The sequence below is a fragment of the Astatotilapia calliptera genome, chromosome 12, assembly GCF_964374335.1.
Source record: "Astatotilapia calliptera chromosome 12, fAstCal68.1, whole genome shotgun sequence".
Lineage (NCBI taxonomy): Eukaryota > Metazoa > Chordata > Actinopteri > Cichliformes > Cichlidae > Astatotilapia > Astatotilapia calliptera.
Window position 1 is genome coordinate 28,486,074 of NC_137433.1, and position 16,169 is coordinate 28,502,242.

General features: G+C 38.4%; 1 protein-coding gene across 3 annotated transcripts in view; it reads left to right on the forward strand.

Annotated features, from left to right (window-relative positions):
• Positions 1-16,169, forward strand: part of kcnip3b (Kv channel interacting protein 3b, calsenilin) — a 55,861-nt gene that overhangs the window by 24,666 nt on the left and 15,026 nt on the right. For 2 of the 3 annotated variants that reach the window (XM_080308822.1, XM_080308821.1), the window contains 2 exons: positions 7,929-8,016; positions 8,096-8,232. The exons of the other annotated variant lie outside the window; for it this stretch is intronic. In XM_080308822.1, the coding sequence (XP_080164948.1) occupies positions 7,929-8,016; positions 8,096-8,232 (225 nt within the window). The remainder of the gene's footprint in view (positions 1-7,928; positions 8,017-8,095; positions 8,233-16,169) is intronic. 3 annotated transcript variants of the gene reach the window in all.

The following is a 16,169-nucleotide window of genomic DNA, read 5'->3' on the forward strand; positions in this document are numbered from 1 at the left end:
TGCTTGTCTTAAAACGTGCATTCTTGCAAATGACCAGCAGGTGGCGACTCCTGGTTGTAAAAAGATATCTGATTGCATAGCACTCTATAGGAAAATGGCCCTACTTTTCACTCAATTTGTGATCTCAGTAATTATTTTCCTACTGCGTTTATGGCCTCAAGAGCTAGTTAAAAGTCTTATTCATTACAGTACATAACACATTATGTGAATCTTGTTCCCATTAAGAGTAAAATAATCAATAAAACACTATAGGTTTTGGTTTGTAAGTCTCTCAGGAATAATTGTACAGTGTTCCTTGGTTTCTCAGTAACATCCTCCCCTCTCCTTGAGGTTTGATTTAAAAATAGACCAGTTATGATGAATGTTCTCAACTCAAGGTTTAAAAATGGGACTTTACGCACAACTGGCTGACATCACAGTGACCATGTACAACTTTTATGTGTAGCTGGCATGGTTTATGTCACATTAAATATATTTAAGATCATTCTGCTACTTGCGTGTATAAAGATGTAAACTACATTTAAAATTTTAATTAGTAGTGTTACCTCAGAATTTGAAGAGGTAGTTCTTAGTACACATCATCCACATAATGTGATGGCTCTGAGAGCTTAGTGCACTGCAGCTTGATAAAAACGCAAATTACAAAAAAATATCTTCACAAAACCGACTGCAAAACATTTAAAAATAATAATAATCAAGTAAATACAGAGACATTACAAAGCACTCAGACAACAGCACACAATATGGACAAAATTACTGAGCGACACCTCTTAATCTTTAAATTCAGGTGTGTAAAATCAAGCACCTAGCCATGCAGTCTGCCTAGATATTCACCTGTAAGTGGTTTTATGTAAAGTGGAAGAATTTAGGAACCACAGCAAATCGGTCACAAAGGTAGGTATGTAAAAGTCGCCAATGCTCTGGCGACAGTCCAAACCTCCTCTGGCATTAACATCAGCACAAAAACTGTACCAGGAGCTTCATGGAATACGTGTCCATGGCCACACAGCTCCTCTAAGTGTAATGTGTAGGCTGCACAGTATTCTTATCCATCCACTGTATTCCAAGGGGATACTGAAATGTTTGAACATATGTTTCTGTTGCAATAGTGAGTCATGAAGTTAGGTATTAATCACTCCAGATATCTCCTGTTAGCTCAGGATTACTTATCACTCAATGGGTGAAGTTGTGAATAAATCAAGTGAAGCGTGTCTAGTTTTATGAACCATGTATTCAAGCTTGATTAAGTTTGACTGGACTTTTTAAGGTTAAGAAAGGATTAAAGCCAGATAACAAAGGCTTTTTCACAAATGTGTTCTACGATTATTCCTGAGATTAATCAAACTAATAATAAACTAAGTGCTTACACTTGGTGGGAGGCAGATATCTGCAATGAATGAATGAATCATCTATGTTAAGATGAGACTTTTTCATAGGCACAGATTTATTTATTTAGCTTCCATAACATGTCTTCTTCATCAAAACCTGCACACTAGACATTTAATGCTTATTTTACACATTTAAACATCCAAACAGCAAATTTCAGAAAACTTTGAATACAAAAATAATTATAATAAACTGTAAGTTCCATTGTGTCAACGTTGCTTGCATTTTTTTCAATGTAAAATAGCAGTTTCTAATTAAAATGTATAGAAATCTATGGAAATCTGCACTCCGCTCACAAATGCACAAACCAAGCGTTCCAGTTTTAATCCCGTTTGTATTCTGAGCACCGAGGTTTGTTCATATATTATTCAGAGGCTGATTTGTAGAACATTTTCATCTGGGAATACTCCTGTCTCTCGTGATTTATGAAGTCATAAACTCATAATATCTTCTCCGTAAAAAAAGAAAATTAACATTTTAGCCGCTAAACAAACTTAAAGTATGCCGTGATGTTTTTATGCTGCTTGTTTTGGTTAAAGTAGTCTAAAGATATTGAATTTAAAGTGATATAAAACAGGAAAAACACGAATAAACAGTTCCTATAAATACAGTCAGCTATACTGCACAGCTCCACTCTGTTTTGGCATGCATGACTTCTTTCATTTCAGTCAGCATAAAGTTTAATCTCTACTTTAAGTTACTCTCACACCAGGGAAGAAGAGTGAGATAAGAAGGCTGTATCAGTGAAACTGAAAGACGAAGAGATATCAGTGACTGTAACACGAAAAGTGTAATATGAGTCGGATTAGATATGGAAGGAAAATGAGGGAGGGAGCTAAGCAGAATATTGGGATTTCTTTCTCCGTGACTGTACATGTTGACACGGTGGTCCCAGTGACCACGATGGCTGATGATGGCTGAAACAGGAAAAGCGGCGATGGGGGGGGTTCTTTTGTGGTTTGTCAGACTGGGTCGTGTTTAAGGAAAGCAATGGTGATTCGAGTCACCTCGTCTGAGACACCAAGGGTAGTGGAGAGAGGAGGAGGAGGAAGTGAAGATCACCTGTAAGCAAAGTGGGACAAATGAAACAACCTTTATATCAGAAGACTTTTCTGTGTCTTATCACATTCCTGATTTTTCCTGCAAGATCAGCATTTCTTTTTTACACTGTGTGGTCTATTTGGCCAAAGTTTGGATGATGAATGCATGCAGGGCACACTGTGAAAAGGAAATCGCCAAGCTGCTGCGCTGCTTCTTTGGCTTCATCACCGGGACACTAGTTCAAGGTATTTTCTTTTTTGTTCGGTCGTGCATTTTTCATTCCGCTTATTAAAACAGCAGATTATAGGCAAGGCAAGGCAAGGCAAATTTATTTGTATAGCACAATTCAACAACAAGGTGATTCAAAGTGCTTTACAGAGACATTAGAAACAAAAACAAATAAAAAGCATGATTTAAAATGATTTATAAACAAAAGCTGATTTGTTTTCTGTCCTGTTTATTTATTTTCCAGTTCAAAAATATCTACATGCATGCTTTTCATTATTGTCATATAAGTAACAAAGTCCACTTTTCAGCTTTAACTTAAGTAGTTTTATTATATGTTTGTCTATACTTGTAGTCCTTCACATTTATCTGATGGAAATTGACAATTTTTTAAACTTAGGTCAATTGAGCAAAAACCTTTTTTCAGAAATTCTTCAGAAACTCTAAAATCTCTCAGATGGCTTGATGATAGTTCAGGCTCCAAAGATACCAAATAAGAGACTATTTGTATAGAATTGGTGCATCAGGGCTTTCTTTTTCCTCCTCTTCTTCTTCTCTCTTAATAATGATCTCACTGACTTATCCTGAGACCTGATCCCTAGTTTGGGACCACTGAGTTAAACTGCCTAACTTTAAGGTAAAGTTACAAATGCTGCTGGTTAAATGTAGATAAAAAGAGCAGGCTATGATTGTAACCACAGAGGCTGAATTCTTTCATTTATGCAACAAAAGTTGAAAGTTCATTTTTAAAGGAAGCTGGCATGGTGGTGTAGTGATTAACACTGTTACCTCGCAGAAAGTAGACCCTGGGTTTAAATCCCCCAGCTGGGGACTATGTGAAGTTTACATTCTTGTGTCTCTGTGGGTTCTCTCCAGGTATTCTAGCTTCTTTCCACAGTCCAAAAACAGGCACAAGGGTCAGGTCATTTGGGCTTTAAAGTTGGCTGTAGGCTTGACCCTGACCCAGCTTCAGCATGACCCTGAAGTGGATAAGCAGAAATAAATGGATAGACATTTGAAGTATTACAGTACATCATCAATGGTACGATTGTGTTGGTTGTTTGACTTTATGAACAGGCTGAATATGTGCCTGTGTCTGCCTTGTTTTACAAATGTTGCCACAAGTACTTTAAGGATGAAAATATGTTGTGGAAATAAGAATCAAGAAGTGCTCTTTTTTATTGTGTTAAGCATACACTGGGACCTCCAAAATTAGATTTTTATTACTCTTCTATTCTCCTTTTTATTGATCTGTCCTTTATGAATGTATCTCTATGTCCTTCCATCAGCATTGATTAGATGTAAGTCTATCTGCTGTCCTCCTCTTCTGTCCTTTCGTCCAGCAAACATCATCAAGCCACCACCAGCTGAATCAGCACCTGATACTTCTTGCTTTTCCAGCCCGCTGTTTCCTCTTTATCAGCCCTCCTTGTATCACCTTCTTTGTTAAATTGTTCAGACTCATTATGTTTGCTGTTTCCCTTTCTGCTCCTAAACTCTGTGCAGACAGGTGAGGACACCTCAGGATATCAGGGCAGTGACAAGACACAACTCTGGATGATGGATGAAAAACTTATTTTGCCTCCTCCTCAGTTTAAACTCTCTGCTGTTCAGCTGTTTCCTGTTTGAATATTTCTAACCAAATTCTGCTCAGGTCTCCAGTGATCAGCTAGCTAGAGGTAGATAAGGGAATATGAGAGGATATTTCAGTGCTGGATAAAGAGAAATTTAAAAATAAAACAACCGTAGCAGCGCGAGGGGAGCGGAAAAGTAAGACTCTGTTTTAATCACACATCCAGGCCTGGCTTTGAACCTGCCAGGCTGAGGTGGGTTTATGAAAAGGAGATTATCTCATATGGATATAAGACTGGATTTAGTTTTAATTGGAAAATTAAAAAAGTTGACGGAGTGAGGCAAAGACAGCAGGAGTGTAAAAAGTGTGAAAAAGATGCCATCTTTTCCCCCAATGGCCACTAAATGGTTTTTGCAGCTCTTGGAGTTGGAGAGGACGTAGAGCAAGTTTACATGTCTGGGGTGCTGTTTACTGACAGTGTAGAGGGCAGTTCCTGTCAACACTTGGTGCAAAGTTTTCATCTTATGTCCCTGGGGTAGGTTGTTTGGGAAGAAACGGGCATTAAAGAGACTTGGATGATTTAGTCATCTCTCTTCTGACTGAGCAGCAGGGTGTTTAAAATCTGTGCACAGCCTTTAAAGATTTCCTTGCATTCGCAGATTTCCACTCATGTTCGTGAACATACTGCGAATAACAGGGTGGATTCAGGGAGGCAGGCTTTACAAATTAAATTTCTTGCTTTGTTTTATTCCTGATGTTCTCCTGTCAAACATGGATACAGATGTCGTGAGAAACCACACATTGTCTTCCTTTTCATTTATGGCTTAGTAAGCTTGTCTATGATCTGGCAGTAATCAGATCATATACAAACTTGATCTAATCAAAATTTGATCTAATATCTCCAGTTTCTTCTTGTGTCAGTGAAATAACACGAGTGGCTCTTCTCTGCTGTTTGGTGTCTGACGCCCTCTGGTGGACAGAGTGGATATAACATGGCAAATACATTCCTCAGTTCAAACTTAGTTTTATGACAACAGTCAAAAAAACAGCTTTTTATGGGCTAAAAATTATAATTTTATAATTTTGATTTTTAAATTTACTGCAAATATCCAAAATGATAGAGACCTTGTCTTTGGTGGGAAAACTGTGAAATGACAAATTTTAATAAATTAGATTATTTCTTTTTCCATTTTCTAATAATTCAATAATTTCTATTTAGGATAGATAAACCAAGCAGAGACTCGCCTATCAAAGCCAGAGTATTTCATTATAATGCAGTGAAGACGAAAATGAGATTACATTTTGGAATCGGCTCTGGTCTGAAGAGTCAACTAAAAAATAAGGTGATAAACAGCTTGACTAGCTCTGTCTAAAGAAAATCAGCTATAAGCCTGTTTTATTCTCCATATTTGTACAAGTTTTAAAAAAACAACAAAAGTTGCATTTTGTATGTCAACGTGATGTCCAAAGAGATGATCTAATTGAGGGAGGGAGGCTAAAAACACAAACCTATCTCAAAATCTCATCAATCTGGTATTTTCTTAAAGAGATTATACGTGCTCAGCTCAAAGACTTCAGAAGAAAACTGCAGTGCCCAATGACAGAACTGGTTAAAGAAAAACAGCTTCTCAACATCTAACTTAATAATAAGAGGAGGTTGGCATGTCATTGTCAAAGTCTCTGTTCAAAAAACACCTTCATGAATGTCTTGATGCATGCTCAATCATCCAGGTAAGTAAATCTCCAAAAGTTGATTCTGTTCATCTGGACGTAGCGTTTTGTGGGAGAAACGTTTCGTCACTCATCCATTCAGTCTCAGCTAACTGCAGGTTTCCCCAAATCTTATAAACAGTAAATTTGCATAATGACTGAAACCAGCCCACGAAGGAACAGTGGGCTGGGAGGTCAGTTCCTTAATCATAATTATGCAAATTCTCATGACCATTGATCAACAACCACTGACCAAAACACCGGGTCTCTGTGGCTTTTAAACCCCAAAACACACTGCGCCAAAAATTGGTCCACCCCAACACAGAAGAGCTACCTCATCAGGCCAGGACTCTGCAGTCTATTTACACCTACAGGCCAGTGGACACTCTTTCAATGATGAGGATGTACACATCCTGGACAGGCAGGAACGCTGGTTTGAGCGCGGAGTCAAGGAGGTCATTTACATGAAAAGGGAAAGACCATCTCTGAATCGAGGAGGGGGCCTAAAGGTACATCTTTCGCCATCTTACAATTCTATGACTGCAGCCATTCCCCAACTCTCTGTGAATGGTAGTCATTGATCAGTGGTTGTTGATCAATGGTCATGAGAATTTGCATAATTATGATTAAGGAACTGACCTCCCAGTCCATTGTTCCTTCAGTGGGCTGGTTTCAGTCATTATGGAAATTTACTGTTTATAAGTTTATAATTGGGGAAACCTGCAGTCAGGTGAGACTGAATGGATGAGTGACGAAACGTTTCTCCCACAAAACGCTACGTCCAGATGTACAGAATCAACTTTTGGAGACCTTCATGAATGTAAATACAGACTTACATGGAGGTGCAGACCGCTGGCTACATTCAAGAACAAGAAGGTCAGATTAGACTCAGTCTGTGTAGTTTGGATAAAAAAAGATTCGAGCAGATGAAACCAAGATTAACTTGTACCAGAATGATGGGGAGAGAAAGTATAGAGGAGGAAAGAAGCAGCTCATGAAACAAAGCATGGCTCAGGCAATGTTAAGGCATGGACATGTGTGGCCCATGCCATAACATCTGCCAGTGGAAATGTGCCAGCAGTTTTTATTAATGATGGGATGGAAATGGATAATAACTCAAAGCATACTGTAAGAGTAAACTAAAAGCAAAGAGTTAGTGGACCTGTAAAATGTACACGTGTCATATTTTTTACATGCAGTGGGACTGTGTGTTTGCTTTAATTGTTCCCTTGGAGCTCAGATTCTTACTCCCTCCTTGCTTCATTTGTTCCTAGGCTGAACAGCTGCACCTGTCTTTATATTCCTTTATGATTACATTTTTAGATATACATGAGCAGTTTTACGGCATTCCTGGATAACTACATAATCTTTGGGTTATTTTATCCATTAACCCTTGTGTGGAGGAAATCTGCAGGTATGTTTAAAACAGAGTTTCTATCGCTGGAGAAAATGGAGAAGAATTGCTGTTTTACTTGGAAAAACTCTACAGCAACCAGATTTGTTTGCAGTCTGTTAAATTCACAGCTGCTGTCTGAGCGTCTGTGTGCATGAGTCTGATCGTACATCCAAATGCAGTATTGCTGAACAGCACTACATTAAGGTTTCTTTACACAAAAGAGACAAGCATAAAACTTTCCCTTATGCTCTTGGAGGTACTACAGATATTGGGGAGTTGTTTGACTTTCCAGAGCCACAGAAATTTGTGAGACAGTAGGAGTCGAAGTTATGTTTATGTGAGGTGAACGATCTGAAGACAGGAAGGGAGTGAGACAGGCAGAAAAAAAGAAATGTCGGGGCGTCTGCTACATGTGTGATGTGAAAGGTCAGAAGCTCTGCTGTGCTGTTTGATCCTTTTCTCTTTTTTATCTCCCTCTCGCGCTGTGACGTGGTGTCGCAAACTCAAACAGATTTTCAAATGTGGCCTCACACACACACGCGCGCACACACACAAACGTCTCTCTCACCTGTCGCTTTTTCCATTTGCCTTTGTTAGTAGGTGAGATTTGCTCGTTTGCCTCCTCTCAGGCTGAGCTGAGACTTTCAGTGCTCGGAGTCAAACTTGGCGGGCGGCTCAGACATTTGTAAGCATTTTGTTAGCATTGATCTCCACGACCAAGCATTTACATTCAGTCATTTAAAATCTGGATCTTCTCCTGTTAGACGTCTTGCTATTGTGACAGTTCAGCTGATTATGGGAGCTGTGATGGCTGCGCTCTCTGTGGAGGCCAGGAGGCGCCTCTCTCGGCCCAGTTGCCTCTCTCACTGTGGCCACAGTGCAGCCAGGTACCACCGCTCAGGTAGGAACAGACAATGTCACATTATTACTTACTTACAGTATTAATATTACAGCAGTTGAAATGACAAATATTAATGATAATATGATAATTTGTCAGTCAGATATTGTGTATTTTTAGGAATTGAATCAGTCTGTTAGTGAAGTTGCTTCTAGTTTTCTTACTCTTAACTAAAAGGAGTGACACCTGGTGTGGTCTCTCTCTGCTGTAGCCCATCATCTACAAGGTTCGACGTGTTCTGCACTCAGAAATGATCTTCTGTATACCAGGTTGTAACGAGCAGTTATTCTGTCACCAACAAAGCACTTTCATCCATTTTCACACTTTTTTTCCAGACCGTCTCTTTTTTTCTGAACAGAGACGGTACAAGATTATGAAACATTCGAAAAGTATAGAACAAACATCTTTATAAAAAGTCCCCTAAATCACTTTTCTTTCCCATTCTGATGCTCAGTTTGAACTACAGCAGGTCATTTTAATCATTTCTACATAGCTAAATGCATGGGTTGTGATTGGAACAGGTGTAACAAATGAAATAGCCAGTAATTTCTACATGTAAATTATGTTTTTGTCTCTTTATACTCTATGAAAAGGTATTGCTTCCATATTTGAGGGCAGCACGGTGGTGCACTGGTAAGCAACGTCAGCGCACAGGCAATAACATCTGTGTTCTAATCTGTAGCTTGAAGTTCTAATTTTAGTCGCTGGTCAAACTTCTTATGTAAATATTAAAACTTGTGAAGCAAGGAGTCATTTCTTGTGAATTGGTGCTATTGTACTGAAGAGGCTTAAGTGTTATTTAAGTGTGTCTTCCAATCTCAGTAGATCTTTGCTGATATGTCTGACTCAGAGGAAACAGTCTGGGTCCTCTCTTCCTATTTACCGACTGCTGTGTCAGCATCAGCAACAAGCCTACCTTTTAAACCCTGTTAGTGTCCTAATGGTCTCTCTCACACACACACACACACACACACACACACACACACACACACACACACACACACGCACACGGAAATCCGCCAGCATTGATATTTTCTCAGAATAGACCCATACACAATTATTCATAAGTATACACACATGCCCAGATACATGCATGCAGTGTGTGTGTGTGTGTGTATTTAATGTTGGCTCATTATTGCTTGTCTCCTGTCAAATCCTCCTTCAAAGCTGTGTGAAAAATGTAAGTTTGACACTCATTATAAATCCCACCACAGAGTAACCAGTGACGTGATTCTGTCAGTGATAGGTGACCTCGGGTTTTCTGGTTAAATTCACAAAAAGCAGGAAAAACAGAGGGGATCTCCACCACCTCACCACAGAGATATTGATCTCTCCCACTCCAGCGTCCCATCTGCATCTCCTTTCTCCATCCAAGTCAATACAATAACGCGCACAAACACACATACACACACATCTTATCTTGATGCATTAGCAAATGCAGAGTCATCAGTTATCCTCTTTTGACCTGCTAAACACACACTCACACAACCATACTTATGCACGCTGATACTCACTCAATTATATTTTTCCATGTTATCCTTGGCAAACTGTGGACCATGTTCCAGTAATTCTGTGTAATCATTAAAATGGTTTAGCGATGCATAATTAGGACTCATTATACGTCTGATTCAGAGTAAAACAGATAAGTGGAAAGATCAAGAAGTTACACGTGTAGGGAGGCTGATGTTCCTATTTGATCTCTGCGTTTGCTCAACCTCGAATTCTTGACTCCAGCCCTCATATGCAAACAGGATCAGCTGAGGATGGTGACAGTAATGGAGCTGGCAGAGCCACAGTGGTGTAATGTGTATCATATGTGGATTAATGAAATAATATAACAATATAATAATATCACAAAAGCTATAAGATGCAAAATTAAGGTACAAAATAACTAAAAACATGTACCAGAATAAAAAAAATAAAATAAATCATCTTACAAAGTTGCCACAAAGACACAACAAACTATTATAAAAAGAGATGTGCACAAAAATTTCAAAATGACAAGAAGATACTGAAATCATTTTGCAAAAAAGATGCAAAACAAACACAAATACAGTCTGACCAAAAAAGAAAAATTACAAAAATACACAATATAACCACAAAGAGATGTAGAATTACTGCAAAGAGGTACAGAAACATCACAAAGAAAAGTAAAACACTCACAAAATGAATACAAAGAAAAATAAAACACCTACAGCAGATGCAAAATAGACCAAAATGGGAACACAGAAAAGGGAAAACAGCTTAAAAACCGCAAGAAATTACGACATAGTGACTCAAGTAGCCACAAAAAATGCAAAACAATTAAAGAATACAGAAAGCTGATACAAAGATGGCACATGTTCAAAAGGAATACTGCATATCTGCAAAAACAAGGTGCAAAATTGTCACAAAGAAACACAAAGTAGCCAGAAAAGGAAGAAAAAACAACCACGGAAGAGATGCAAAACGGCCGCAAAGTGACATGCGGATAGCAGCTATTTATTGACAGTATAAAGCTCTTTATCAGAGGCCATTTATCGAGGGCTCTTCAAGATGAGCATTACTGCAATTTGCTCCCCAAAATGTTTTAAGCCTTAAAAGGTGGATGCAGAATGAATAGTTTGCATAAAAGAGCTCAACAGAGTGGGGAGAAAGTCTGCTATTGGCCATAGTTATGGAACAACGGATGAGATAGAGAGGGAAGGAGGAGGAGGCTGAAAGCTCCAGAGCACATATAGACAGAGGGAAGAAAAGGAGGAACCCAGAGGTTCAAAAAAAAAAAAAAAGTAGAAGGACGGGATGTGCACAAGGTTTAAGGTGGAGCAACTGAGCTGAGGGGTGAAAAGTTGTAGCAAGAAACAGCAACAGATTAATTCAGGAAGCTGCAGAGAAAGAGGAGAGGGGTGGGAAAGTGCATGCGAGTGAGGCAGACACTGAGGGGGGAGGATTCATTCCCCACAGCGACTCTCAGTTTCTCAGGATTTCCCTTCCCGGACACTGCTGCTGCTGCTGCTCTGAGTATGTTCTCTCAGGGGTCATACTCTTCCATATCTGGACTTGGATTTGGCCAAACAATGAAGAGTGGACTGCGATGCCAAGTTTAAACTTAACTGTGGACGCTCAATTTACGCTTGAATGGTGGACGTGGGGATTACTTCCTATTGTAAGAGTACGAGAGCAGAAAAAAGTGATTGTTTAAATGATTTTAAACATCAAGTAAGTCCCATCAGTTTCGGGGTAGATTGTTGTTTCATCCGAATTTTTTTATTTTGAGCAAAGTTCAGTTTTTTCCGTCTTGACTGGACGGTCCGTTTAAAGTGGATACCGCTGAGGTTAGAGAGTCAGATAGTTCTCAGCTTGCAGATAAAACAAGAAGTGTTTTTTGTTTCCAGAGCTGAGGTTTTAGAGATTGCTCATGCGGTTTCGAAATTGTAATGGAGTGATTTATTTATGATCTCTAATGCTGTTTTGCCATTTTATGGCATGGAAGATGAGAAGACCTGGGTTTTTCACGTTCTCTTCTTGGATGTTCTGTTCAATAAGCCTGTCCTATTCAGTCTGACTTTCTCCTAGTAAATGAGTGCAAACTCATGAAAATGGACACCGACGCTGCACCGCATTGTTTTGCTTTTTCTAAATGACATTTTAATCTAAAACCAAGATGTGATTTATTAGTCCACGCTATGCAGCGAAGACTGATAATAGTCGGATTAAGAGGCTGAGTAGTAACGTGTGTCTTTTCCACTGTGAGCTCTAAAAGTCTCCTTTAACTTGATCTAATAAATGGCCTGTGACACAGCTCCCAGTTTTTCTCATGGGTCCAGAGAGGAAGATTTTCCATATATGTCAGCCTCCACATATTTTCCACTTCAGCATCAGTGTTGACATTAGAGGAGCCTTCATCCAGCTGGTTCTCATGCTGCTTCCTGGGCCTGGAGACAGCTTCATGCAGTCACCCACTAACCAGGCCGGTTCCTGTTGCCTCTTGGCTCATCCCTGTTGACACCGCTTGTTGTTGAGTAGAGCGCTAACTCGCATCAACCCGAGCTTTCTTTCATCTATCCCCGGGGGCTTGGTTGGCCCTGAGTGGGCTCCTGCCTGTTCTGAAGTCATGGGGATCCAGGGCATGGAGCTTTTCGCCATCGGCGTGGTCATCATCCTTTTCATGGCAGTTCTCAAGCAGTTTGGGATCCTGGAGCCGATGTCCTCGTTTGAAGGTAACAGCCCACCTGCAGCCTTTGCTGGGTAAACTTTTATACACCTTTAAGCACTGCCTGAGTGCACTGCACTGTAGGTTAGTTATATGATAATATCAAAAGTGTTTAATAATAATCAATCAACAATTATAACGTTACATTAAGACCGCTGAGTTGTATCATGTTGCCTTTTGAACTTATAAGACCTCAGCCTCCACTCAATGAGTTATTACTGTTTACATGTGCATGTATAAACACTTGTACCTGCTTACATTATAGTGTGCTATAAATCATTTATTAAATGTTTGTATACTGCGTATAAATTCTAAGTTATGAGGCTTTAATGCGGTTTATGGTTTATGTAATAAACTGTGGTGTTGCATGCCATTATGGAAACACTTCTACAAAAATCTTTACATAACATTGCTTGTTTCCAAATTTGGTTATGAAAATAAAGATAGTCTGCTCCCTTGAGAGTTTAGCAAAACAAACTGTGTAAAGGGTTGCCCAAAAAAAGAAAAAGTTGTCAGGATGAGCTCGTGAAAAATTGACATTTAAGAACTTTTGGACTTTTAAAGGCCGCCACCGCATGATCAGATTTCTCTGTGATTAAACTCTGTCTCCTAGTAAACACAGCTGGACTTATCCAAGACTTCTGATTACTTAGTTTTAACACAGGAAATAATACTCCAGTATTAATCACTGTATCTTTAATAAACTGTACGCTTCAGCCAATCAACGGTTTTCTGCATTTGAATTTTATCACCAATGAAATTTGGAACAGTTACAACTTGTTGCTTACATGTTAATTGATTAATAATATTTATTAAGTATTAATACGTTTATAGACAATATATGAAAATAATATGTGGACAAATATAACCAACAGGACCCATTGTGCTGGTTTTTAAGCATATCTAAAGGGTTTAAATTTAACTCTAGTATTTGTAGTCTTTCTTAGTGGATGTCAATCATTTGGAGAGTGATCAAATAGTGATGTCCACACTGCCTCCTATAACAAACTAAGATAAGTTCATTTTGGTTTATTTTATACTGTCTAGATTACATCACAGAAAAGTACAAACGCAAGTCATGAAACATAGACGTGAAGACGAAGAAACTGTGGTGTTTAGCAGCTGATGAGCCCTTCACATCAGAGATGTCAAATTTATTTTACATAGTGGGCCACATACAGTCCAGTATGAGCTTAATGGACCAATGAAAGTCCTCTTTCTATCAGTGCAAAGATGTTTTAACTACTTGTTAATATATTAATATAAGGAGTGCAATTTCAACAATAAGCTTACTTTTTCTATAAGCATGACTCTGTGAGCTTAAATCATAAGAAATAAATGTTTGAAATTACAACACTCATTGTAAAAAATAAATAAATAAAATAAAAATAAAGAAAGAAATATACATATATAAGTAGAGCAGACACACAGGTAAAAGCATGTGTTCACAAATTATGAAACACATGTACAGGAGTAATTTAAGATACTGAAATTTAACTTTTCAAAATGTTTAATTCATATTTATTGGAGTCCAGTTTATTTCAAGTTCTTTATGAACAGGTGGCACAGCTAATGTGCTCTTAACCAAAAAACGCATTTACCCCAGGGTAGCATTTGTAGGAGAGCTATGTAAATAACAACCATACAATATTAAGCTTTATACGTTATTCTTATTAGTTATTACTTTCAAGTGACAAAAGCATAGGAACCTTTGCTTTAAGGTTTAATAGACTCAATACTTGAAATGTGCAATTCACTTGTATTTTTATTTTTTATTCCTATTTATTCTATTTATCCCCTTTGTATATTTTATTTATATTTGTCTCTGTATTTATATATGTGTGTGTGTGTGTGTGTGTGTGTGTGTGTGTGTGTGTGTGTGTGTATATATATATATATATATATATATATATATATATATATATATAACAATTCTGTAACTGTAACTTCGGTCGTTGCTGTGCTTTTTGGAAGTCGAATTTCCCAGAGGAACCCACCCGAGGGATTAATAAAGTTCTATCTTATCTTATCTTATCTTATCTTATCTTATCTTATCTTATCTTAATATGACTCGGAATGAGTGACTGAGCAGGAAACAGGGGAGGTAGGTGACAGAGGACAAGACAGAAATAAACTTCTATACTGCCAAATATCTTTTTGAAACCACAGCTATCTCCATCTGGTAATTTTCATGTTGAATACAGCTTTTAGACACTTTGCATTGGCTTTATTTTTCTGATCTGGAAGCTACATCGAAGTTTTATATTGTGTATGAGTCAGACACATCGGCTAGGAGGAACTTGAGCCCATTCGACAGAACATATTGAACTCTTAGATGTTGTGTGCTTTTTTCAAATAAGATAACAGTGCATGACCTTTTTCACTTCAATGTTCAAAAGCATTAATGTCCTAGTTTTTATGTTTCAATCAGAAATTGACATCATGTTGACAAACCTCAGCAGCCTTATTTATAGCACAAGGGTCTTTGAAAAAAGCCTGAGTGAAGAGTGGAAAAAAGGTCACGACTACATCGTCTCTGTTGAGTCTTTGTTCACATTTTGTCTGTGAAGTACAAAAATCCAATTAAAGTACTTCTAATGTTTTTTTCCCTTTTTTCTTTTTCGAAATTCTGTAGATGTTGTAATATTTGGGGGCTTTTAACATTTCTTTCTAATGTTATATTCAGAGTTGAAAAGTTTAATGGGCTTTTATTATGCCTGATACTTCATGAAGCCTTGAAGGGCTAACAGGCAGCGTACCTTTAGGACAGCAAAAGAAACATCAGACACTGCTCTTTGAATGATGCATTTTTTCCCTTTGACTAGAGTTTTGGGCTGAAGGCCAGCGAGTCAGAGTGCCCTACAGTCACTGTGCCAAGACAATTACAGCCGGAAGGCTCCAGTCGGCACATTAGTGCCTCTCATATGGCTCGGCATCATAAGTAATAAATTCAACAAAAACGCTAGTAATGTCCTTACATAATTTATCACTCCTCTCAATCTCTACTGTCTTCAGTTCCTCCAACACCACCTCTGCCTCTTCCTCCTCTTCTCCTCCAATACTAGAGCCTACACCCAGGTTTAGCATTACTTCACATCAATTATACATAAAGTATCGAACAAGCTTTCTCTGAGACCGCCTAAATATGGAGCCCCGAGTACTCCTCCAGGACCCTGAAGGACACTGGCCATCCCTGAGTAGCCTCCAAAATTCCCATCATGTGCCTTCATCTATTTAACTACCTACTTCAACATCTCCCACTAAGACTTTCCCAACTGCAGTGTCATTATCCCACTCCTGGATCATCTTCTAATTGCCTTAATCATCTTTAAGTACTTGTCACCAGAATGTTTGCGTCATCACCGATACAGGAAGTGGAATATATATCTGCTATTGTAGTTGGATGGATTTTAAGTTTTTTCTACATTAGGTCGTTAGGTCCATATATATTTGGACACTGACACAAGTTGTTGTTTGTTTGGGGGGGGGTTTTGTTGTTGTTTTTTACCCGTTTACTGAAACATACTCCATTTTAAATTATATGATGGACATAATGTGTAGACTTTCAGCTTTTACTTGAAGGTATCCATGTTCAATCTGGATGAAGGGTTTAGGAGTTTCAGCTCAACATGTGCCACCATTTTTTTAAAGTATTTGGACGATTGATTTAAAGGCTAGTTCATAGGCAGGTGGGGCAATTGCTTCATTATGTCATTATCAATTAAGCAGATAAAAGGCCTGGAGTTGA